Genomic DNA, 26,338 nt, shown 5'->3' with positions numbered 1-26,338 from the left:
GTGAACGCCAGCAGTGAGAATTAAATGCAATGAATGAATGAATGAATGAATTCGGGACCATGAAGAGGGAGGCTGCCGGGCGCCCGCCGCTGTCGCGCCGGCGCTGCCGCGGGTGCGGTGCCAGCAGGTGGCACTCCAGAATGTGGAACACCGTCCCCATCATCCCGGGGCTGCCCGGGGCCTCGCCGGGGTCACAGCCGGCAGAGTTCCACAAATGACAGTCAGGGCTGGTGGCTCCACCGGGAGGAAATAGCTCGGCACCAGCTGCGGCGTGTGCTGGAGAATCGCAGGATCGCGGGATGGTTTGGGTGGGAAGGGAGCTGAAAGCCCATCCAGTGCCACCCCCTGCCATGGGCAGGGATGCCTTCCACTGTGCCAGGCTGGTCCAGGCCCCGTCCAGCCTGGCCTTGGACTCTTCCAGGGATGGGGCAGCCACAGCTTCTGGACACAAAAGTGCAAGATCCACCCAAGAGATTGGCTCAGCTTGTTGGAGTGTGGTGCTGAGAACACCAAGGGTGTGGATTCAATCCCCGGATGGGCCATTCACTGAAGAGTTGGGCTTGATCCTTGTCCCTTCCAACTCAGAATATCCTGTAATCTAAAACAGAGACTGTTGGATCATGTAGCACCTTCTTGTTGACCCTCTTTGGGAGTTGGGAATGATCCAAACCCTTTCCTCACGGCCCCTGCTCGGGCTGCTCAAAGCGCAGGACCCTCCCCTGGCTCTCCTGAGCTGGACTGTCCTGTGAGAACAGCCAGAACCCAACCCCCCAGCCTGTAAAGCCAGGGTTAAGTAAGGCCAAGGTTTATCAGTAAATAGGAGAATCTGTCAATCCCTATCCCAAACCTAAGCTGGCTTTTTTTTTCCTCCAGCACATGAATTGCTCTCATGCAACTTCACCAGAGGCACTTTCCTTGTGATCTTTCAACAGGTGTCTCAAGGGCTGGAGGCAACACCAGGCAGAACCTGGCTTAGAACTGACCTGATCAAAACCAACGATTTAGCTCCATTCTGTTTTTTAAAAATATGGGTTTTTTTCACAAAAAGCAGCTGTATAATATATGAATGTTACATGATAAAAAGCTTTAATGATAACCGAGAGTTCAATGGTCATTTCCTTGGAGATTTTGCTTACATTTCCATTAATAATATAAATTATAGATGTCCTAAGTTATAACATTACATGCCACTTTTCCAGGGCATTCATGACTTATTTAATCTGGAGCTGCATGCTCTTGTTTTTCCATAATGGACATCAAATGCCATGTCAAGATTTTATTAAACTAACCCACTCATAAAGGACTTATTTCCCAACATGCAAGTTATTTCTTCATCAAAGAAGATGAGAATAATTGTTTCCAAATGAAAACTGCAAGAAATGCATGGTTGTTCTAAGTGCTACAGTGACTATGGTACCAGATTTGAGCATAATCCTTAATTGGAAAATTATCACTGGCCATGAAATACACAAGAACATTTAACTGCCTCCCACAGTGACCATGAAAATACGGAGACTGATGGTTTAATTAGCAATCCCAGAGATACCGGGCAGTGCTCAAAAGCTACAGCACTCTCAGCATTATTGCTGGCAAGGAGGAGGGACTCCAAACCTTTCCACCAGTCTGTTCAGCCTTAGGCCTTTGCTGTCAAAGGCAGCAGCGATGATTATGGGCTGGAATTACCAGATTATTTTATGTAGGCCTTTGACAACAACGTTGCATCGTAGTGAAAGCTCTGCTCCCTTTCTCCCTTTCAAATGCCTCACTTTGCTCTGATGCTTATGCAGACTCCAGTCAGAAAGTATTTCTCATTTACATGACCTAGATAGAATAATAGTGAGAAAGATGTTCCTTGATCTTTTTTCTCTTGATTTGCTACATTCAGCCTGGAAGAAAAACACAGTCATGGGAATGCATTGTTGCTTTTATGTCGGCATCAGGAAGCAGTGCTAGGTAGGTTGGGGGATAGATCTAGGCAGAAGCCTTGCAATAAACAGGCAGAAAAACACATGGCACAGCTTTAGGGATTACATAGTTTTGCCTATTTTTTGAAAAATTTCCTTGTGATTTAGTGACTTTTCAGACTTGATTCTACTGCAGTGACCCATGGCTGACAGGGATCGTGAAGGAGGAGGTTTAGAGCCGTGTCAGGAGTGAGGATGACAGCTCAGGGCAGGGGGGGTATATTCCATGATTACTCATTCCAGAGTCGTTTCCTCAGTGGGCAGAGTGGACAACCTGTATGAAAAAGTGTTCTGAGCTGACTTGGACCGTGGTTCCAGAAACAGTCTGGACATGTCTCCACTCCATTTGGCCTTTCTAGTGCTCAGTTGGATCCATCACTGGGTCCTATGGTCTGTGACAGGCTCCTTTCCCGATCTTGCCATGTTCCTGTGACATTCCCATGGGTGTGAGGAATAAATCTTTCTTGAAACAACAAAAGAAGAAGCAAAGGAAATCCCCAGGTAGAACCATCCGTGGGCTGCCACGCTGAACATACCCATGAGAGGAGTTGAAGGAACATTTCCCTGGAGTTGGAATGATTCGTGACAAAGCAGGGCCATGTGCAGTGATCTTTGCAACACAAAATGAACCTGAATAAATCATCAGGAGGGAGAGAAACAGAGTTTTTTTAACAGCTTTGAATATTTTATTCCGAGAAGAAGAACAAAAATAACTAGATGGTTGTCCTGAAGACTGTAAAATCCCAGAATACAGGCAAACTGTGGCTGGTAATAATAAGGAAAATCACAGGAGTTTATCTAACAGCCAAGGTCTTCCAGCCAAATTATATTTACTGCCTGAGCCAGCACCATGGTGGTGAATAATGGTGGGAATAAATGAAAATGCAAACCATCTTTGGGGGGAAGAGCCTCAGTAACAGGACAGGAAAGATTTAGAAGGTTCTCATTGTGAAAATGGAAGTTCTCATTCCAAAATAATAGTTTGGGGCCTCTTTTGTCATCCAAAGACAATTTAAATGAGGGGAATTGTGCCCACTGACATTGATGGGCTTTGAATTCAGGCTTCATCCTCTTTCCAAAATATGTCAAAATATATAAAAAAAGTGCCCAGTCAAGCCTGGGTAGGAAATGTGAGACAAAGGGGCATTGACAGAACGTCTGTCAAATGACAGGAATTAGGGAAGTAGTCCAAACAATCATGAATGAAGATTTTTTTTGTGCAAATGTGTCAAAATACCAAGTTCATGCACAACATAGCTTATCTCAAATTCTTCCATGCTGTTATTGAACTCAAAAAAATCAAGACTTTTAGGAAAGAATAACCCCCAAACAACTTGTACAATTTCCAATAGCTAATAGAAATATTTATTCTCAATTCTAGCCCACTATTGCCTAAAAAGAGAAGTATTGTGCCTTTGAGAGCTTTGTCATTATTATGTCTATTGTAAACAGCTATTTAGACAGAACTAAAGCTACTGAAAGTGGTCTCCCAAAACTCAGAGAGGAAGCTGACATGCTGTTCAGCCTTCTTGAAGGAGAATTGATGTGAATCCTTTTGTAAAGAAGATCTGTGCTCTGAGCACTCCAAATACATCATAGAATACTAATCACACTATTTCCCAAAGCTAAAGAAAAATAAAAACAGATAGAGTGCATCACTGAGCTGAGAATGGCACATCTCTTTGGAGAAGCTTTAGTGGGGGGAAAGATGCCTGTCTGCATCCTTAACTGTATAAAAAGGAGCCCTGAAAGGGCAGAGAAAAAACTGCCAGAGAGTAGGTTTAGATCGGATTTTAGGAAAGGTTTCTTCCCTGTGAGGGTGGGGGGGCCCTGGCACAGGGTGCCCAGGGAAGCTGTGGCTGCCCTGAATCCCTGGAAGTGTCCGAGGCCAGGTTGGATGGAGCTTGGAGGAAGTGGAAGGTGTCCCTGCCCATGGCAGGGGCTGGAATGGGATGGGCTTTAAGGTCCCTTCCAACCCAAACCATTCCGGGATTCTGTGATAAATATTCATTGGTATTTCATGTTCCGCCATATGAGAGAGAGAGAAGGCAGATCTCATGGGTACTTTGACTAAGCCCCATGGGGGAGCAGACATGGGGGACCCTCATCATCCTCTTCCCCTGATGTGCTGGGGGAGCTTGGAGCAGCGCAGGAGAAACAGGCACAGATGAAAGATTACTGGAGAAAGGTGGAACTGCTTTGTTCTGCCTTTTTTCTGGAGTCTGAGTTTCTCCCCTTAGCATAACATACTGGGGCTGCCAATATCAGATGATAGGTTGGAGCCAGCAGCACCTTCACAGCCACAGGATGCAGAATTTGTGCTGCATAGGGTTCAGAGAGTCACAAATGGGTCCAAAAAGTGCTGTTTGGCACATCTCATTAAAATGTTTCACCTTCATCTGTCAGAAGGGTAGCAAACTTTGGGATTAGGAATACTTAAGACCTTTTTTTTCCGTCATAACAAAAGGGAGACATTGACTAATGATCCCAGTACTGGGAGTCAAAATACTTGCTGTACTTGTCTATCCTAAAGTGCTGTAGTAGTACAAATTGACTCCTTGATGCTGTCATTCTTCCACTACAAAATGAGCAGCTCATAGGAGGAAATATCCTGGCTCTGAATGTGGCCAGAAAAAACAGAGAGTTTTCTCCCAGTAGTTTTTTTCTTGGGTAAGACTTTTCATACTGTGTTTGACATTCTGAATTACATGATTATATAGTACAAGACTCCAGCAACATTTTGCATTGTAAAGATGGAGATGCTCAGCATTTTGCCAGATGCCAGGCGATATTCTGACGTTTCTATCTTCACTTTAAGCCGAGTGACAGTCAGCATATTCACAATGAAGCCAAGACAATCTGCTATCAAGTTACAGTAGTGACATATTCCCTAATGAAGATCCCAGGGCTCCTTGGAATAAAGCAGCTCCGTCAAACTCGGCGTGCGGAGCAGCTCCGGTGTGGATTGCTCCGTGTGCAATGCCATGTTTTATCCGTGCCGGTGGCTCGGCGGGCAGAGGCTTTGGTAAGTAAGTCTGTACTGCACCATTTCCTGGCTCGGTGCTCCGGGTGTTGCAGGCTGTGTGCAGTGGGGGAGGTGCCAGAGCTGATCAAGCAGTGTAATTTTATACATTACTGAATCAGTGCAGGAGGAACCTGGAGGGACAAAGCATCATCTTCTCTTTGAACTGCACTGTAAAATCCGACAGCTCTCGTAGCCCAGCCATGCTCTGATACAATTTTTCTCTCCTTTTTCCCCTGATTTTGGTGTGAATGATAAAGTGATCTGATGATGGCTCTCGTTATGGAACCTATTAGCAAGTGGACGCCCAAGCAAGTAGTGGATTGGATGAAAGGTAGGATCGTTTATTGCCGTGTATTGTCTGTACTTTGGATCCTGGCAATTTGCATCCGTGCTCTCGCATTCTTTGTTTTGGGAAGAGTTTATTCAGTTCTGATCATCCCTATGCTGCTTTGCCCGGTAGTTGTTAGAGGCAGGGCTGAGGAGAGGCTGCTTCAGCTGTGCTGTGTTGTGGGAATTGCTGCCGAGAACGGAGCCGGGATCAACTGCATTTGTTGGACAATGCAGACAGAAAGTGTTTGTGTCTCACGACTCCATTATGCCTCGCACAGGGTAACGTCGGGATGTTTGGCTGCTTTAAATTTGCTCTGATTAGGTCTGGTTTGCTCATATCAGGTGATCTGATGCAGTGGCTGTGCAGCACTTGTCTGTAGTTTTGGGTACCACAAGGAGCACCAGGCGCCGGGGCTGGACTGAGGCATCCTGCTCCTTTAGGAACGCGTCCTGCTCTGTCCAGGCTCCTTTAGGGACGTGTCCTGCCCTGTCCAGGCTGCCCAGCCGCGTGTCCGAGGCTCCGCGTCCGCGCCAGCGGTGGGAAGGCGCAGGGCTGAGCACGGCTCCGCGGGGAAACTCGCCGGGATAACTTGACAGGAATGATGATTTCCCGGCACATTCGCAGTTTCACAACACAGCCGTCAGCTGTGACATGTTTTGCCTGACAATGCTCGGCTGTGCTGCAAACAGACTGGGATGGATGGGAGGGCGAGGGGTTGTTCCTGATGATAAGTGGTTTAAATTTCTCCGGAGTGGGGGGAAAATGTATTCCCACAGTGGGATGTATTAGTGTTGTTATACGGGGCTTCTGATGAGCTGCCTGTCTTTGAGACAAATAATTCCTGCCACGGGGGATCTCTGTTATATAAGGAGAAGAGGTGCAAATTTGGGGTGTAGGTTACTCATGGAAATGATTCCCGTAATGTGATGAACTTATGGAAGGGTTAAATTGGATGCCCACTCTAATGTCCTTAAAGCTTTCAAAGTATTCTCATTAATATGGGAATGGTTCTGATCTCATTTTGCTGAGCTGCATCTCCTCACTTCGCTGAAATTGGGCTGTTTTGGTGCTCATCAGACACGTTGCCATTATCAGCTAATTATTCTTTTACAAGCACAGAGTCTTGTGAAGCAAACGGTGTCTAGGGGAATGTGTGTACTTTGTTTCTCAGGTGTTTGGGAACTCAGGGTAATTGGGAGGGCTTGAGCAGGTTGTTGGGATGGATCCTGAAACCTTTAGCTATAGGATTGATTCCCACGCTCCAATGTCATTAGGTGATGTCAAATCCTAATGTATGTGCACAGGAGTTTTCTGATCCACACCTTCATTCTCAGTACACGAAAGAGTTAAAAAGTGGACAGACCACTGCTATTTTAACTCCTTAATCGAATTACAATGTAAATTAAGTGTCAAAGTGTGTAGAATACTTGTTGCTAAATTTAAAAATACTTCCTGCTACTTTTTTATCCTTTCTGATGCAGACTAATTACATCCTGGGGAACAGTAATCCATGATGTGCAGTGGAGGAAGGTCATACAAGCAGCAGGTTTTTAAATGTCTGGAGTTGCCTGACAGTTGGATTTCCATACCAGACTACACATGGACCATCCATAGGGATATCTGGAGTAGGCAGCATTGTCAGTGCTGTGCCTCTGTGTTCAAGCATAAATAAAGATAATGCTATGAACACTGAAGTATTCACAATGTGGATATTTTCCTTGGTAACTGGAGCTGCACATCCACAAACAGGAAAGTTGCACATTTGTCCATTCCCCCCATGTTAATATTACAAGCCCCCTTTTTATGCCAGTGTTTACCTTTGCAGATGCAAAGTTCAGTTGCAGCCAAAGAAAAGACTTAACCCACACAAATGGCAGACCAGAATCAGTTTTAAACTACTTGTAACTACCTCACTTTGCAAAAATTGCCCAACTGTGGCCACTGTTTGCCTGTAATTTCCATGTGTTCTGTAGCTCAGCTCCATTGGCTACAGTCACTCTGCTAAATCCATGTGCCAGAGAGGTCAAAGGTCTGCACAGGCAGTAATTTTCAGTGATTTTATGTATTCCTTCTATTCTGAAAGGTCACTTCTTTCACACCACTAAAAGATAAATTTAAAAGATGCTTTCAAAAAATTACCCGTTTTTGAATGAGTATTATCTTGACTGTAGATAGCAACATGTTAACAAGCAATGGAACAAATACTGCCACTGGAATATACCTTTGGGGGGCTTAAAAATATGTAGGCAATTAGTTTTATTGGTGGAGACTGTAAACGATAGCGTATTTCACGGGGAAATTATAGCAACACACTTTAAAAAGTTGCATTTATTATATTCATTGAAGGCATTGTAACTTATTTCTAAAACCTCTTAGCAAAGCCCATCTTTTGAAACTAACTAGCAGTGAGTACCAGAAGCATCAAATAATTGTAGAGAAGATGGAAGGAAGCCACAAAAATGATGTTAATGGTTTGAGACCCAGGTCCCCAGAATGTGTCCTGGTTCGAGCATCTGATGAGAGCAGCCACTGCAGCCTGAGCCCCCCCCAAGAGGAGACACCCTTCTGTTCTTTTCCTTTAGGAAATGTTACTTGCCAAAAAAAGTAAAAATTGGTAGGCTTTAAGGAACATTGTAATGACAAGTTGGCATCTTGTATTTATCCACAGTTCCTTTCTCGGGAACGCACTCAACTGGAATTCAATTAGGGAACTGCATCTGATGGTGTGGACAACCTGAAAAGGCCATGCAGGTCTGGAGAAATTGATTCCTGAGGCTCTCAAAGGATCTAGAAGTAAAAACTCTGGATACTTTCGTGTTAAAGAAACTGTCTTTATACAAAAAATATTTTGTAAAGTTTAGCAGATACAGGCACTGTGGCTAAAAGGAAGGTTTCAAAGGAGCTGAAAACATTAATTGGGAAGATATTTTTAGCAACAGTTTTCAGTCAGCATTCTTTTTTTCCCCCAAATTTTCCAAAATTTTAAAGGTCTCTAAATGGTTTTTACTTCAGAAAATGAACAGGTATTTCCCCTGGTATACACCCATTTCTTACATAACTTACCTGATTTCCTGGGGATGTGTACTATGGACCCAAAAGGTACTTTAGGAAAAGCCTTTGCCTTGCCCAGATTCCGTTGTGGCCCCACTGGAAAAGAAGCATTACCCATAAAGCTCACCAGCACCTTGGGGATCAGAGAGGTTTCTGACTGGTCAGTTCCTCCTTGGATTAGGTTTATCATCTTAGTGTGAGTAAATGACAAACTGCCCTCAAGATGTGCATCTGGAATGCTTTACCTGCAGACTTTGGTTGCTTTTTGGCACAGGAGCTCCCTGTGAAACTCAGGTTTGCAGGTTATCAGTGAACACTCCAAACCCAAACCCATCTATTTTAGAATGCACTGAGGAGGGGAGTCCTGTACAGAATCTGGGGGTTTGGGGTGCACAGGGGAGGTAGGATGTCTTACTGAATTAATGAAAGGTTGGTAGCTTGTGTTTCCATTGGAGGCAGAATCTGAAGGGTGTTCTCTGTACTTTTACAACCAAAAGCATTGGAGATGTTGTACTTCCTAAGGGGAGCAGTTTACAAGTAGGTCATTTATAATGTGAACTCATTTACAGGGAAGTGACACCTCTGTCCAAATAAATACTCACTTTTCAAAGCAGTCCAAGGAAATGGAATGAAACACAATGCAATGAAACACAGCTGTGACTTTCAGTGTTACTGAACAGCTGAAAATTAAAATGGGAAACCAGCTATTCCTTAAGTACCTGTAATAACTCCACACAGAGTCCGTGATTCAAAGTCCTGGGGACTGACAGGTTTGTCTGCCAAAACAGCCTGCAGTGGAGGTTTCTCTCCTAATAAATGGTCTGCTGTAGATACTCATTTCACAACTGCAAGCCATTTTTTCCCCTTTAAATCTAGAATTTCTGCACCCTCAACAGGAGATGGAGACATAAAAAAATAAAAATTAATTCAGTTGGTAAACTGATTAACTGTGCTGCACTGATCCTGTGCAGAATAATTATATGTTTAGCTGAAGGGTTTTCCTTAGCGTGTAATTCCCTGATTTCAGGCTGGCTCATAAAAGAGAAAGGCAGGGAGGGAGGGCGTGGAGAGCAGGGAAGCTGATGACGTGAGAGGACTTGTTAACATTCACATCACGCCGGGCTCCGGCAAACCCCTCTCCCTCTTGCTTTGCTTCCCATTAGATCACTCACTACCTGTGCTGGAGCAATGTGTCATAGCCAGGGAGCCTCCTCTCTGTGCAGGACATCGTATTTATCAAATCTCAGAATGTGCTGGAAGCACAGCTGAATATAATGATCTCCAGCCAAAGCAGCCCTGTAGGTGCTGAGCTGGGTGATCCTTGGCTTCCCTGATCCCCCTTCCTGACCTCGGAATCCCATAATGCAGGAACACAATTCCACGAGATGCAGTTTGAAACTGGAGGAGTTAACAGAGGTCATCCCTTATTTAGAAAAATGTAGGTTTTGTAGCATCTTTTCAGCTCTTTCTGAAGACAAATAGGTTTGGAAGGGACCTGAGCCACAAATACAGAATTAGTGCTGAATTTCCAAGCTGTTCTAAGGTAAAGGTTTCATCGTTTTCCTTCTGCTCTCACCAATTTTACAACTGAAACAATTTGCTGTTGTGGCTCCCCCTTGGATTCCTGTGTTCCACTGGCACCACATTTCCAGTTGTCTCTAGGAAGTCACTGAATCAGAATTGGCTGCAATTCCTCCCTGATTTCTCTTACAAGTTTTGGACTTTAATGCTTCTTAGTAATGAGTTTTGTGAACAACTGCTGAGTGCTGTAAACTATTTGCTTTTAAAGGGTCAGCAGAACCCACCTCAGAGCTGACAACTTTGCCATGTAAGTGCTAAAGGTCACATTTCAGGGAACAAGTTCCCAATGTTTAGCTCAGTTAAGTGTTGGAATGAGCTGTCCGGGCAGCTTGGGCCATTCCCTTTGTAGGAGGTTTTGAATACTACTAAGAAGAGCTCCAACATCCCTCTGAAAGGGTTTCTGTGCCCAGTCTGTCCCCAGCAGAGTCACCTAATGTGACTCTTCCAACTCAGACAAGACCTTGGGATGGTTTCTTGCATGGGAATCACCCTCATCTTTGAAATGTGAAACAGTCCTGAAGAGATTATACCTCTGGCTTCCTCCTGGATGTTTCTCAGTTTCTATTTCCCAGAATAACCATGGGAGATGATGTCCAAATGTCTAGAGCTCAGAAGTCTTCCTGCTGTGTTTCACAAGGAGGGCAGCAGACCTGCAGCCCAGAAGCAAGCACAGACCTGCTCCACTTCCACCAACATTCCCAAACCTTGATACCTGCCCAAGAGGTTAAGGTATCAAACAGAGCTCAGAAGACTGGCAGGATTACCAAGAGCCAGTGCCCTCAAGGCTTTGACTGTCACCACTTTTAATTCAGCTTGTGCACCACTGGCAGCCTGGAAGGACAACAAAACACTTTGCTGAGCCCATGGCTCCAGTTTGTGCCCTCCCAGTAACTGCAGCCGTGGCTGGGGTCGTGACCAGCTGGGCCACAGCAAAATAGTGCCCACAGACCTCCCTAAATCAAGCCTATCTGTAATTCTCGATGGAAATTATTTTGGCTGAGGTATGTCTGCATCCTTATCACTATTACCTCACCTTCACTAACTCCTCTTTGAGGACCAATTAGAAACTGGGCTATATATCTTCCAAGAATGGACTGGATTAGCACTATCTCCATAAAAGATTTCAGCAACATTTAGCTATTTAATGGTCTGTATTTATTATCAGGTTATTTAGGACTATATTCTGAAATTGCCCTATCTATAAAGCAGATATGTTCAGACCTTTTTAAGAAATGCAATTCTGCTCCCAGAGAAAAAGTCTGAGCTCAGTGAAAGTCTCTCAAGTCACATTTATCAAGCGTAACTAATCTTTCAGGTCATTATGTAAAGAAATTTACTTTATTGTCTTGCAGCTTAATATCAGCAGTCAGACAATGTGTCACGCATTGCTGTGCCTTGTAACCTTTACCATGTGTAAAAAATTATGCAAAATCCCCAACTTGCTCCCAGTCCTGACCATCCCAGGGAGGACAGAGTGGCAATGCAAATTCAGAAGAGCTCAACCTTCTCCAGCTCTCCATTATTTCACAGTGTTTCATCTTATGAAGCAAAATTCAGGATAAATTTGCTCCTGTGGGTAAGACTTTCAGACCACATTAAATGAAGTGCTGTATGTCAGGAAACTGCAAAGACCCTGGATCCTGCTCAGCAAAAAGATGCTTTCATGGTTTCTTCCCAGACTTTCCTGCCCCACTCATTCCAGTTTCTAAATTTTTCCTTCCCTTGGCAGGATTGACATCAGCCCATGTACCTAACACTGAGAACTCTGTGTGTAACACTGTTACCAGTTTGGAAAATGTGGATTTCCTAGGAAAAGAGCAGAAGGTCTCAGTGCTACAAGATTCCTGAGTGCCTGGGTTGGAAGGCAGTTTGAGAAACATTGCATTGTGCAGAAAAATACATTATGAATATCATTTTAGTGCATGGAAAACACTGCCTAGATGGGGGAGTGCCCGGCAAAGCTCTGTTCCAGATCCTGTCTCAGAAACCATGGGAAGGCATCTCCATGTTCTCTGGGCCTGTCCTCGAGGAAGGCTTCTAAATGTGTGCTGTGCTTGGGTAAAGAAATATTCCTGCCTAAGAAATCTCCTTACTTCTCATTCTGATGGGTTCAATGTCTTGTGTTTCTGTCTGCAATGAAGGAAAAAAGGAAAGCGAAAAGTAAACTGCGATTTGTCCTCTTGCAAAATTGTTTTAACGCCTACAAAGCTTTCAAGGCTAAAACAGACAGAGCTTATCCTTTTAATGCCATCCTTTCAGAACTGCTGTCCTGCCACGCTGACAGAAATGGAGGTTGTTGCTCTGCTGCTGAAATTAGTGACACTCTTGTTATTAAATGAAGCATTTTACTGAATAAAACACTGTAGTATCGAATATTGCTGAGCAATAAGCTGCATTCGTCCTCTCCACCCAGAGTAATTTTGTGGATATCTTCTACATGCTGCTTTGCCTCACTAATTTAAATTGCTACTTTTGCAGTTTAGGTTTTCTAGTAAGCTTGACGTCCTCTTCCCTGATGCCATTGCAGTGAGGGCAGGAGCTGGAAAGTGGAGGTTCAGGAGTTACTCTAAAAGGATTCAGAGAGAGGAAAAATTATGAGGTTGTATTTGTGAAGGGCTCTAGTGATGAATCAAAATGAATTTATTTCTGATTAACTAACACTCAAACAGCTCCCAAAACATATCCTTGCTGACCCTCTGCACAGAAGTGCTCAGGAGGATTCAAGGCCAATGCAATGTTTGGGTTTTCCTACTCAAATTCTCCACCAACTGTTTTCCAGCAAAGATGAATTATAAAAAGACTGTGGAGCGTTTTTAGTTCTAACGTAGGTGGTATGTTTGAAATGAAACCGTAGCAGCCAGTAATTTTACAAAATGCATTCAGCTTTATTCCCTACAAATTTGTCCATCTTTTTCATTCTAAGCATCAAACAAAGCCTAGAAAATCTGTATGGATTTCAGGAGTTCTTAAGGCAGAAACTGTGTTTTGTGTGAGTGTGCTGAACCTACTACAGCTCTAGAAAGGATTCTTTTGGCACATCTGCTTCTTTTACATGGAAAACTCTCTCTGAGTGCAGGCAGACAGTGGTGTCAGCCTGACAGCTCAGACATGCCAATGATCACCTGAATTAAAGCATGTTTTACTTCTGTCTCTCTCCACCAGCTTCCCCCATTCCTTTTTTGTCTCTCTTCTCCTGTTTGTTCACATGCCTCTCCAGCAGCATTTTTCTTGCCTTTTACAGAACGAGACGGACAATAAGCATCAGATTGTGAAGGAATTTGTTCATTTAACATCAAAAATTTCTAGCTTTGAATATCTTGGAGAGGATTGCAGTGATTTGGAAGTGAAGTGTATCCAAAATCCCGGGGGAGGTGAAAACCACCAGCCTCAAGAAGCCAAGCACAGCTCCTGGGAGCTTTAAGGGGCAGCTGGAAGAAGGCAAATGTTGCTGTTTCACTGATTCTCCAATAAAATCTCCTGTGAATATCCTGGATGCTCCTCAGTTTTCTTTCAGGCCATGAGATGCTGCTTCCCTGGGAGATGCGGAGGTTTAACAGAGGTATCTTTTTATGAAATCCTTGCCAATGGATAGGGATGCACAGGTTCCCAGAGAAGCTGTGGCTGCCCCATCCCTGGGAGTGTCCAAGGCCAGGTTGGACATTGGGGCTGGGATAGTGGAAGTTGTCCCTGCCCATGGCAGGGTGGCACTGGATGGGCTTTAATGTCCCTTCCAATCCAAACCATTCTGGAATTCCATGATCTTACACTACAAAGGAATGTGCTGCTGCGGGCACATTCCTAAATCCAGGGAAGTCCTCTGTAGGCATCTGTTACTGATCACTCATGAAAATGCCCTCAATTACAGAACACTAAGGAGAGATTTTAATTGCCCATTGTCAAGAGATTTCAATTGTTCATTGCCAAGCCACACTGAGAAATTCCCTTAGTTACACAAAAAAACAACTTTGTAGTTTACAGAGGAAAAAGACACTCAAAGCAGAGAAAAAAAACCCTTGAAATTTACATTTGTATCATGTGGTTGGAGGGAACATGTAGAGTAATGTAAGAAAAGTTCAGAACCAATAGAGTTTAGAATATTCATTACTTGAATGTCACATACAAAGAAACGGATCCACTTAGGGTAGTAGCTCAGCAGTGCTGTTCTTGCAGAAATAAATTCTGGAGAATGAAGAGAGCTAGCGAATAATCCATCAAAAATGCAACAAATAATTATCTGAGTAATAAAAAAGATAAATTAGAATAATAGACAGGAAATTTCCACATAGGATAGAAATAGAAAGATAAACTTGAAGGATAAGTTAAAAAAATTAAAATTTTTTAGAAAATTGGAGGAAAACCCTTTTCAAGGCTTCCATAAGTGGGCTTAAAAACACTGAGAAATGTGCTAAGGAAGCCATCACCTGCTGAAAGAAAGATACACTGGGACATCATATTAACTTTTTGTTGTTTATTTGAAAATTCTCGGGCCAAATTATCAATGCCTTTTGTGGCAGCAGCCGCAGCAATCATTATTTGCATATCAGCAATGAGGCAATACTTTAAATAGAAACCAAATTGCTCAAATGATCCTTCAATGAAAATGTTTTAATTCAATCTGTGAATCATTCCAAGAGCCATCAATACCACTCAGCTTGTGGAAAGAAGCTTTTCTATTCCCCATTTACTGTGGATGGCTCTTTGTGTCCCCACACATTTTATTTATCTGAAGGTAGTTCTGTAGTTCTTTCATTAGTAAGGTCTCCTCTGGTATCAAAACAGCAGAGTTCCTTCTTAAAACATTTTCTGTATTTCCATTTTCTTTTATGATCAACTTTTTCAATACAAGGATGCTGATAGATGAGGAATCTTGGCTTTTGGAACGAGTTAATTCCACATAACCTCTGCCATTTTATCAAAGGGGTTTAAATATGCCATGATATGTTTGATGGATCTCCAGCTTCCATGTCAGCATCCAGGCAGGAATTCCAAGTGAACCAAAGCTGTCCAGTTCTTCTGTGCAATGTCAGCGTGCCAGGACTTGCTTTCCTTTCACCCTCCAATGTCATACTCAATTTGAATTGCTGAAATTCTCATCAAATGATTCTTTCAAATCTCATTAATATCCCATCTTTCCAGGAGAAAATGATAGACAATATTTCAATTTTTTTTGCCTGCAAACTGGCAGGCTGTCACATAAAAGGACAAAATTAAACCTTGTAGCACAGTGTTAAAGCCATCCTGGACCAGTCTCTGTTTGTCCTCATAATGAAATAACCAACAGTGGTGGAAGGGCAGAAGAAAATAAATTGCACCTATGGTTAACCCTCCTAGGCATCCATGCCTGATAACATAATTATTATCAATTTGTAGCAGTTCAAAACATCCCAGAATAATTTATATTTGTCTGTCAGACCATCACTAATTCTTCTGGAGCTACTGTCTTCCTCTACTCCACAGTTACCATCCCCAAAAACATGGTAATGAAGCTCCATGACTAAGCATTCCCAAAACGATAACAGAATTTGCATAACTGGGATTTGGTGCAGAGAAAACCCACAAATTTCTCAGAAGGAAAAAAAGGACCATATAATAGATAAGTTAAAATATTGGCCAACTACATTTTGAAACAGGAGCTGTGATTCTTTGGAGAGTTAAAAACAATCAAGGTTTCTAAGTTACTTTCAAGAAGAACGGAGGAGTTTGAAGGTAAGATTATTTCATATTAATTTGGTCTGAAGGTCATTTTACCACTTCCTGTAGTCAAGACTTTTTGGCAAGTAATCTTGGTTTGCATACCTAGATGATCAGTTATGCTCTGAAATAAATTCACATGATGCCTCAAAAGGACTGGAAATTGTGCATTTGAAAAAACTTACGTTGTCTTCCTTAATCTCCTGTAATAATCTTAGGAGTGGGGCATTAACTGAGACCTTTCCTGAAGAATTAGTGATTCCGTGGTATTTACAGACTGGATGCACTGTGATCTGTGTTGTTTTCAATCCCAGTGACTGTCAGTACCCCTTGTACCATAAAACACAAAAAGAAGAGCATTTTTTTAATTTTAAATTTTCTTCAATACATGTCCTAAAGCTGGCTGAGGTTAAGCTCGTTTTAGTGAACCTCACACACAGGCAAACCTGGCCCAAAAGTCAGTCTGGTGAGAAAGAGAGAGACAGCTCTGAAAATAAATCCACTCTTGCAGTGCAGGATCCTTGATACAGAAGTGGAAGTACCTCCTGCAGGCTGTCTGCACTGATTAAGGTAATAAAACTGATCAAGCAGTTTAATTAGGAAATATTCTTGAGGGATACTTTAGATCACAGTGCAGTATAGTCTCTTTATTTTTTTGATTTAAAATTTCTAGTGATCTACCAAGGGTTGTCTTGATAGAACCAACTGGCAAGCAGCAAAGAAGCAGTGTTTGTTAAAGCAGGGTTTGTTAAAGCAGGGTTTGTTAAAGCCAGCCTCATTTCCAAGCTCCATTATCTTCCATTTTGCCTCTTTGCAATTCCTTTTTCCCACTCAACGTTTTTACTCGTTGGTTTGGCTCTAAAAATCAATAAATGCTTGTAGATGAGGAGGATATCAACAGCAGTTGAAACAGAACCTCCCTAGAAATCTATTGAAAGTCCTGGTAGTCTGGGACTGCTATGGACAAACGCTGGAATGACTTCTGATAAAAGATACAGAGGCAAATATGCCACTGGAATTGCAATGAAACAAGGGCGTTTAGTGCCAGGACAGGGGGAATGGCTTTAAGCTGAAGGAAGGGAGATTTAGGTGGGATATTGGGAAGGAATTCCTGGCTGTGAGGGTGGGGAGGCCCTGGCACAGGTTGCCCGAGAAGCTGCGGCTGCCCCTGGATCCCAGAAGTGTCCAAGGCCAGGCTGGACGGGGCTTGGAGCACCCTGGGCTAGTGGAAGGTGTCCCTGCCCATGGCAGGGGGTGGGATGGGGTGAGCTTTAAGGTCCCTTCCAACACAGACCATTTTGGGATTCTGTGATTTTATGGAAGTGAAAAGCACTGTTAATGTACAGATGCACTGACACTGGTTTGCAGAACATCAAATTGGAAATGGATATGCTGATGTAAAAGCAAATACGGGATTTACAGTTCAGAAACTGATAATTTTTCTAAATCTCTATTAAGCCAAGCCATCACGGTGGTATTTCCATTTTCACCCTGATCAAAGTGCATGGTATTGTGGTCCACACAGATTCCAGCAGACTGGGGTGATGGAAAGCAGTCAAAATGCTTTGAAAAACAATGTTAAAAGCTCTGGCCTCCTCCCCTCCTGCAGATCCTGGCAGGAGGATTGCACTGCCTGTTCTCACTGTATCTGCAGTTCACCCCTGTTTTAATGGACAATGACATTCCAGTCTGTGCTGCATTTCAGGAAAGGATGACATTGTCTGTGTGCAGCTCTTGCAGCCGAGTTCAGAGCTGCTGAGATGAGAGGCACTGGGTAAAGGCAGGATCATTATCAGCATCCTGATGCTGGGAGGTTCTGCTCCTTATCAGATCAGGTAACCTGGCACAAAGCAATATTTACTGTCAAAGAGTAATGACAACCTTATCTACATTGTGCACTATTAACTCTTTTAATGGCTCTGGAATACAGCAAAACTCCAGTGTTTCATTGTTCTGGGCGGTTTTGGGTTGCTAAAGGAGCAGAAAGAGTTCTTAGGGACTGAAGTGCAAACCAAGTATGATTCAAATAAAGGTTCTGAGTTTTACAAGTATTTCACAAATATTTTGCAGATATTTCACAAGTGTTTCAAGAGTAACAGTTCTTAATAATGACGCAAGACACAATGAAATGTAGAGAAATGGCAATTAATGCCATTAGCATCTGTAGCACAGAAAAATTTCATTTTGGGTGCTTGCACTTGTGAATTCCAATCGTTCCACAGTGCAGGGAAAGTGCTCCAGGAAAGATCTGGCTAGCAATGGCTTCACCAGGGAAATCACATCTTCCAAACTGAAGTGTTTTTGTGCACACACACAGCCCATTAATCAAGGGGAAAAACTGAAGCGTGTTGTTCATCATGTTTGCTGTGTTTGGATTTGAAGTGATGAGAATGATAATAATGATCCTGAGAATTATTATTAAGTAGTATGAAGTGGTTTATCTGAAGGAATAAATATGATTTGCCCTGTGAAGGTTCAAACATCTGGTACAAGCATATGGGTTGTGAATCATTAGATAATTGTTACAAAAATACAAGGGAAAAGTCTTTTTAATGATAGCATCGAAGCCTTCAGGAGTGCTCCATGTGCTTCCCTCTGGAATGGAACCTTCCTGTCCCTGTTACACCTCACAGCTCTCCAAAACCGTGCAGTGCCTGTCAGGGTACCAAGTTTACTTCTTTGGGACATGCTCAAAGTAGCAAAGAGCTTTCAAAACTCATTTTCAGAAAACGTTTTATGCAGTACTGGTTTTCGAGTGGTGAGCTGTCCTCTCTTCTAAATGCGTGTGTGCTGTGGGTTTACATTGCACTGCAGTGCCAAGACTTAGTATGGATTTACTCAGTAGAAAGTTCTGACCAGAGAATCCTGGAATGGTTTGCGTTGGAAGGGACCTTGAAGCTCATCCAGTGCCACCCCTGCCATGGGCAGGGACACCCTCCACTATCCCAGGCTGCTCCAAGCCCTGTCCAACCTGGTGTTGAACAAGGAATGGGGAGTCCACAACCTCTCTGGACAACCTGTGCCAGGGCCTCACCACCTCTACAGTCAAGGATTTCTTCCTAATTTCTCCTCTAAGCTGATGTAGGGTGTGCTGCAAGTGCTCAGGTGAACACTCAGGAGGTGTAAGGGGGGGAGTGACACGATGGCAGCGAGGGCAGGAACAGCAGCTGTGTTTTGTGTGGGCCAGCAGGAAGCCCCTCGGTCCTGGGGAAAATCAGCCAAGGTGATAATTGTGGCATGGTCCATGAACTTCCCAGATAACCTGAGAGAGTCGCTCCTGTGGGCCCTTTCCTCTCCCAGGGGCTCAGAGAGAGCCTCTTTGGCTACAGGCACTTTATTACCTGCAGCATGAGCAGGGTGTACCCTGAGCCAGTCAAAAACATTCCTGAGGATTCTCCACCCAGTGACTGTGCTGAGCTATCCCCAGGCCATGGAGAACCTTCCTGTCTAAAGCCAAGCCACCCTCACAGATCCCTTTGCTGGGTCATCACTAATTCATACCCAAGTGTTAACCAGGAATCATTTACAGATCTCGCCACCATAAACCAAGCACTTGGTGAACCAAAGCCTCTGGGAAAATATAATATTAATCCTCTGGTCCTTGCTTTGTGTATTTTGGTTTTGTCTCTGATTCTGTTAAGCTGAGACATCTTCCCAATTTATTCAACAAATATGACTTGCTGCAATCTTCTTTATGGTAAGAATTTAAGGGAAAAGACCTTGGGCCACACAGCATTATTAACATTGAGAGTCCCTGCTGTTTCCCAGGTAGCTGTCAGCTCAGCATAAGGAAAAAAGCTAATTATTCCAAGCAGGTCAGTCAGGAAGAAAACAGAAATTCTATGTGGCAGTTAGGAATCTGTGCCCATTGACTTTAGCTGAAATTCGCTGCTGCAGAAATATGTGGCTGATGAAGAATCTGCTGATAAAAATACACAGTGCAAATATTTAACAATGTCATCTTACCAGGCTTGAAATTAAAGTATTGCATGCAAATTAGCTCCTTGATTTGCATTAGGATGAGGCTGAGAAGGATGGTGAGGAAAACAAGAAGGTGCAAATAAAATAAAATAAATTAAAAATGTGGTGGTAGGTATCATCTTTCTTGATATAACAACATTTTTCTGTGATAAAAGTGGGTGATAATTATAGAAAACTTCTCAGAGAGTGGATAAGTCATCCTAAGTAATTAAACCGTGATATATTCTGTATTTTTATAAAATATTTATAAACATTAAAAGGCTGAAATTACACTTGGGAGTGTCAAATCCCTAGGAATTCAAAAGCATTTAAATACTTCAGTGTATTTACTTATGTTGAAGAAACACTGCAAGATTAAAAACTCAATAAATTAAACAAAAACATTAATTTCCTGTATTGTATGGTACCAAAAAAAAGTTTTAAAAGAGTGAAACGTTTTACTACCCAGACTACTTTTTCCAGCATTGAGTGCTCAGCTTTGGTATTTCATTTGTTTTGAGGGATGCAACAAGTTAGAGAATTTTCCTTTACAAGGGTTTTTGTTAGGATGTCCTGTCCCTGGAAGCGTCCAAGGCCAGGCTGGACAGGGCTTGGAGCAGCCTGGGATAGTGGAAGGTCATGGCAGGGGGTGGGACTGGATGGGCTTTGAGGTCCCTTCCAATCCAAACCATTCTGGGATTCTGGATTTATTTAGGAAAAACAATGATGGGCAGGGATAAGATCCCTCAAACTGCTTCTAAAACCAAACGGATTTAGAAACAAAAGCAAATGACTCATAAAATGTCAAGGAAAATCCACTTTTATTTTTTGTTATTATATAATTAAAACTCCTTCATTCACCCATGGGTGACATCAACAGCCCCTGCACTGAATGGGTCACTAAAATCCATGGGCCCCCTCCAGAATTATGGGATTATTCGGTGTATTTTTGTGTCCATGACCACACAAATTCCACAAATCAATGGTGTTTGGTGGAACTGAAGAGCCCAATGGCAAAGGCACTTTTGGATCTTTTTGAACACGAATTAAAGTCAAGTTTGTGGACTTGCTGAGCCAAGCCCTGCACTGGCTCTGTGAACCTAAAGAGCTCTTGCAGAGATCATTTGTCTGTTCCTGTGAACCTCCAGACACCTGTGGGCTTAGCTTGGCTCTAATCCCAAAACTGACTGGAGCTGAAATTCCTTGACTTCAGCAAGCTCCCTTTAATAGGGCTTTCACGGTTTTAGTAATTTTTTAAAATGGTATTAATTCACATTTTCACCTTTTCAAGAGCTGAACTTGCATGTTAAACTACGCATTAAACATATATTTTTGTTATTTAAATATACATTACCTGTATGTTCCTCTTAGAAAGGATAAACTTGTTTTTCCTTTCAAGTGCATAACTGGAGTTCTCAAATAAACTCCATTATAGATATTTTATGGGCTCCAGCCTCAAAAGAGACGCAGATAAAAAAAAAAAAGAAAAAAGAAAAAGAAAAAAAAAGAAAAAGAAAAAAAAAAAAAAAGAAAAAAGTGAATTCAGTTAATAAAAATGATGAGCTGCTCTGCATTGATTGCGGCCAGACTGGTTCCAGCTTGGGTTCAGGTTTTCCTTAGCACGCAGTTCCCGGCATCCAAGGTTGGCTTGGAAGAGGAGGGAGAGTGGGAAATACAGCAGGGATGACGGGAACGGGCTCCTTAACATTCCCCGCACACCAGGCTCGGCAAACCCCTTTCAATCTGGGAGCTTTGCATTAAATCAGTACCTGCTTTGTAGCAGCCTCCCTCGAGCAGCGATTCTCCCCCGTTAACATAACACAAGTGCTTGATGTGCCGAGCATCCTGTTCGATGGATGAGCCCGGGCTGCTTTGCTGTTATCCCCAAAACCAATTTGACATCAGCATGGAAATGGGAAAGGAGGAGGAGCAGCCCGAGGAAGACATCGAACAAGACAGATGGACAATTCTGGAACACTGTGTTTGAACAGCCAACTCTTTTGGAAGGATGCAGCTGGGTCTTTGCAAGAGACTGTGCAGAAAGTGCCAGCCAGAGCTGACAGCTACCAGGAATGTTGATCATTCTCAAAAGCTGGAGTTGCAAAGATCAAACAAACATCAAAACAAACCAGAAAACCCTTCCTCAAGTACACTAAGCCAATAAATGTAAGCATCACAACGGAGAGTTGCAGCAAAATGAAGAATCTTCTGCCACAGAACTGCCTGGAAAAGCTATTGTATATATTATGTCATCAGCTTTGTCAAAACTCCTTAGTGTTCCCTCCTGATAGGAAAGAATGAATTTTAGGCAGAAAATTATTCTAATAGGACAGCCCATCTCTTCAGCCAAACTTCTCTTTCTGCACTGAGAATCCGACACTTGTGACAAATTCCAAGCTGGAATTCTGAAACCTGCACAGGTTAATTACAGACCCTGACACACTGTGCCTGGGCACCGCCTTGGGGTCACAGCAGCAGCTGGAGCCCCTGGGCCAAATGATTTTGGGAGAGTAGGAGGCCTCTGTGCCCTTTGGAAGGGACACAGGAGGTAAAACAGAGCCAGGGGACATCGTTCTCAGGGCAAGGATAGCAGGTGATTTTCATCTTTCCAGTCAACAATATATTTGATCACCACTGAGACAGTGAAAATATTGGTCTCTTTGTGCATTAATTCCAGGTGTGGAGCTCCCAGAACTAAAGCCATGGGTGATGTCCAAAACCATAATGATTTCAGGGGTGTGTTGCTTAATATTGCCAAGAACTTTGCCAATTATGCCATTTTCCTATTTCCCGTGGAAGGGAGAAATATCTCTTCACAACCAGTCCTAGACACAGAAATATTTGTTTTCTCAGTTTAAAAGAGTAAAAATGCTATGCTCAATTTGTTTTCAGTTCTGCACTGCACAGATCTTTGAGACACAAAATCACACTCAGTGTTAGACATTAACAGAATATGTAAAATTTGCTGGTGTCTCTCTTGGTATTCCCTGCATTATAGATTTTAATTAGCTCATGAATCTAGAGAACACACTGCTTTTGTGTCTTGGTTCAAAACACCCTACCCAGCCTGTCTCTTTTTCACTTGGGGAAGTGCATATAATATTTTTATCCTTTTTCTGTAATAAATATATCAGAAAAGATTGCCACTTCACAAAGAGTACAGCTGTCTCCCCTGCCATGTGTTGATGCCTCTGAGTTCAAAGAAAACTCCAGGCAATCCCCTGTGTTTCTTCATGCACTTTATGATACCTCTAATCACAGAATAGATTTTATAGGAATTTCCATCACATCTCTCACTCTTGATTCTATTTTTTCCTGGCTGATGTAATCTCACAGACTTTATTTGTAGTTGCAGGGGAAAAGAAAGAGAAGAGCGAGAAATTATTCTGACACTTTTTTCCCCAGGTTTCTACCATTTGTCAGCCCTTCCACTAATGGTTGTTACAAAATTAAAAGGCACAGTTAGAATGTGGAGCACTAACACTGTCCAAGTTGCACAATTTTCACTTCAGTTTTTTGCATTTCTAACCAACAGCTCCATTTTAAGTGTTCCATCAGGAGAAAATGGAAGTAAGCAATTAAGGGGGAGGAAAAAGAGGAATAAAATGATAACTAATTTGGTTCCAGAAGACAGAATATTTGTTTATTTTACACAGATAAGAGTTTCAAGGGCTCGTTCCTCAGTACATTTTGTCTCAGAAGAGGGAGTGCTTCAAACACAGGAAGCAGCATCCCAGAATACTCCCTAAATGCGGGCTGATGGGCACGTTTGCTTCCTAAAATGCCTGATCTTGCTCATCCTGAGTTCAGTAGCTGAATTCAGAGTTCAGCTGAAGCTGAATCGACTCCTGTAATCACCAGGTCATGCAGGTCTTCAGAAATGCACAAAAGTCCAGTCAAAGTGGATTTTCCTGGACCAAGGCACGAAGCTGGAGGGAGGACAGGACCTGATAAAACCCCGTGGTTGTTCTGAGAGGCAAATATGTAAATTATTAATGGGACCTGCACTTTGCAGAAGGGGTTGCTGTGATAAGTGTCAGGAAAGTGGGAACACAAAGCTCTGGGGAGAGGCCCTGGCACAAATCGATCCGAGCAGCAAAGGGGCTTTTAGGGGTGAAGCTGCCAAAAAAACGGCAGAGGGATCACGAGGGGAGGCACAGGTGAACAACTGCTGTACAAAATAACTTGTGTGTGCTGAGAATCAGGAGAAGGTGGATTTCAAATCCCAGGGAACTCTGCTCAGAAACAGGGCAGTTTCTGGCTGGTTCTCTGGTGGATCCCTTGGACACTTGTGGGTGTCCCTTTTGATAGATGACAACTCCAGGGAAGGTCAGCTCCGAAACACAAATGACTGAACGTACTTTCCTCTATGCGTTTTCAAGACATGTCTTTTCCTAAATCGAAAAGGCTCCCAACTGACCACACAGCTTTTCAATTTCAGAAGGGAAAAAACCCAGATTTGAAAGTAATGTTCAGCAGAATTATAATCCAGTTGTTTGCTTTTCTGGGAAAGCAGTATTGCTTACTTCAGATACATCTGGTGCACTGTTGTGGTCAGTAGCTCCCACTGAGTGTCTGCAACATCTTCACTGGGCTGTTAATGCTCGAATTAATTTGGCTCAATTAGGAGTATCTGCAATTCACATTGAATTTCACAAGTATGACTTGGCCAATTTTCAGAATATAGGCTGCACCTTTTTGCATGAGGAGTTACCTCTCTCACCAACAGAACTGCACTCCAAATAAACACCTGTGGTTTAATACAATCCTTTGGCATTTGGGTCATCTGCCTGAAAAATTAAGACTGGTTTTGCTTACCACTGAAATTCCCAGTCATCATGTTACCAGTTTGGCAGATCTGATAATTTTTACTGAGTTAGTTTCCACCTCAAAAGAAGTCCTTTTTTTCCTGACTTTTAAGCTCCTTCTGGCTGCTGGCAAGAATTCAGTAATGCTTCAGATATTAATGTTTATTTTTTAAATAAGTTTGTCCTTTAGGGGAAAAAGAAATTAAAGGTCCAGGTGGCTCCTTAAACATTGTGGGTCTAAATGTTAAATATGACAGTGAAGAGACCTCTCTTTTTAGTTTTACACAGTTTAAATCTGAATTTGTTCAAATGGGTTTTGACCAGTTAATTTGTCTTGACAGCTCTCAGGGTCACATTTAGTTTATCCCCATAGGTGCCTTGTTCTGTAGAAGAATAAAATGCATTTGTCTCATCTGGTTGCCTTTGATTTCTGTTTTTCTGTGAGTAACTTTGAAATCATAAGAATTATGAGAATTGGATTAAATAAAATGAAAAATCGAATAAATAAAATGTCTGTATTTCCCTAAAGTCTTGCCTGAAAAGGCCTGAAAATGCCTCTGATGGACAAAATGACCACTGAGTGTATCAAATGTGGAAACTTCTGATGTCATTGCACCCATAAAGAAGGAACATTTCTTCCTTTAGTTCATAACCAGTCTCAAATATTTTCATGGAAGTATTTACATTACGGTTATGGAATTTCTATGTGTGGGAGGAGGCTCAATTTGCCTCAAACGATGATATTCCATCATTGGAGGACATCAAGTTACTCTAAAGAAGCAACTCAGAAAGCACACGAAGCAATAGTTCATTTTGTGTGGGCAGGAAATACTGATATTAGACAGTATTGCTCTCTAAAAATATATCGAATCCTAAACTAAGCTCTGAGGGCACAGAAAATCTTTGAAAACGAGGTGCAGGAAGAGAGTGTCTTTTAATGTCACAGCTGTTTGTAAAATGAAAGCAAATAGTGAGTAGAGTGTCCTGAGCCCAGACACCTCGTGAAGCTTGTGACAACAGAAAGAGGGTGACTAGAACGGACTGAGGCCACACAGGAGCTTTGTAAAAATATATCCATAAATTGATTGACACCAAACCAAACCAAGCAGAAGCTGAGTTACCATTGCAAATGGCAGGGGATTTTTCCTGCCATGGATGTGGAAGCCATTCAGGCTTTGCTGCAGCCTTTGCTGTCGCTGTCAGCTGTGTTCTCCCACACACAAAGGAGCATCGTTCCCTGGGACAGCAAACTGCACATCAGCACATGCTGTGCAAATCACAGCCACTCAAAAGCCTCTCCCTCTATAGAGGAATATTCAGCGAATCATCTCTCTTAATAACAGGTGTCTACAGCTGCCAAGAGGTCTGTTATTGTACCAAAATTCAAAGAATTCAGTGTCTGCAAAGAAGGAGCTCATGGGTTTGCGAGTGAGTGGCAGTGACAGTGGGAAGTGCAGTCAGGCTACGGTGTAAATTGGGATTATATGACAAAAAAGGCTTAATCTCATAGCCCTTGCAACAGTTTTCTTTTAAACCCTTCTACTCCAAGAACCCAGACGGGTGTTTCCATCTGTAGATAAGAAAAGATGTAAATGGTTTTTAGATTTACAAGTCCCCTGAAACTTAGTGGAGTTCAGGGTCTTGCTCACACAGCAAACGTGAACTTCAACTCAGGTTCCCGTGGCCTGAATCCTACACAAAGTGAACACCTTTCACTTTGAAGCTGGAAGCAAAAGTCAGTGCATTTAATGAAGGCCAATCAGTTCACATCAAGATCACTGCAGCAAGCAGACCATCCAGCCCGTGTGGTTTAAGGGGAAAAAAAGACACTACAGAGGAGAGAGGTATCTGGCATTTTTCCAGAATAATCAAGGTAGTAAACTCAGTAACATCTGCCCAAAAAAGGAGAATATTAAAGAAGTATTTA

At 42.7% G+C, this 26,338-nt stretch overlaps 1 protein-coding gene across 2 annotated transcripts in view; it reads left to right on the top strand.

Moving 5' to 3' along the window:
- Positions 1-4,722: 4,722 nt before the first annotated feature.
- The window catches only part of LOC125333140 (connector enhancer of kinase suppressor of ras 2-like), a 174,623-nt gene continuing 153,007 nt past the window's right edge, over positions 4,723-26,338 (top strand). For both annotated transcript variants that reach the window (XM_048318821.1, XM_048318820.1), the window contains exons 1-2: positions 4,723-4,989; positions 5,247-5,320. In XM_048318821.1, the coding sequence (XP_048174778.1) occupies positions 4,949-4,989; positions 5,247-5,320 (115 nt within the window). In that variant the 5' untranslated portion in view covers positions 4,723-4,948. The remainder of the gene's footprint in view (positions 4,990-5,246; positions 5,321-26,338) is intronic.

Source organism: Corvus hawaiiensis, chromosome 14 (assembly GCF_020740725.1).
Source record: "Corvus hawaiiensis isolate bCorHaw1 chromosome 14, bCorHaw1.pri.cur, whole genome shotgun sequence".
NCBI classification, from domain to species: Eukaryota; Metazoa; Chordata; class Aves; order Passeriformes; family Corvidae; genus Corvus; species Corvus hawaiiensis.
Note: the sequence above shows the minus strand (reverse complement) of the source record. Positions and strands in the feature narration are given on the sequence as shown.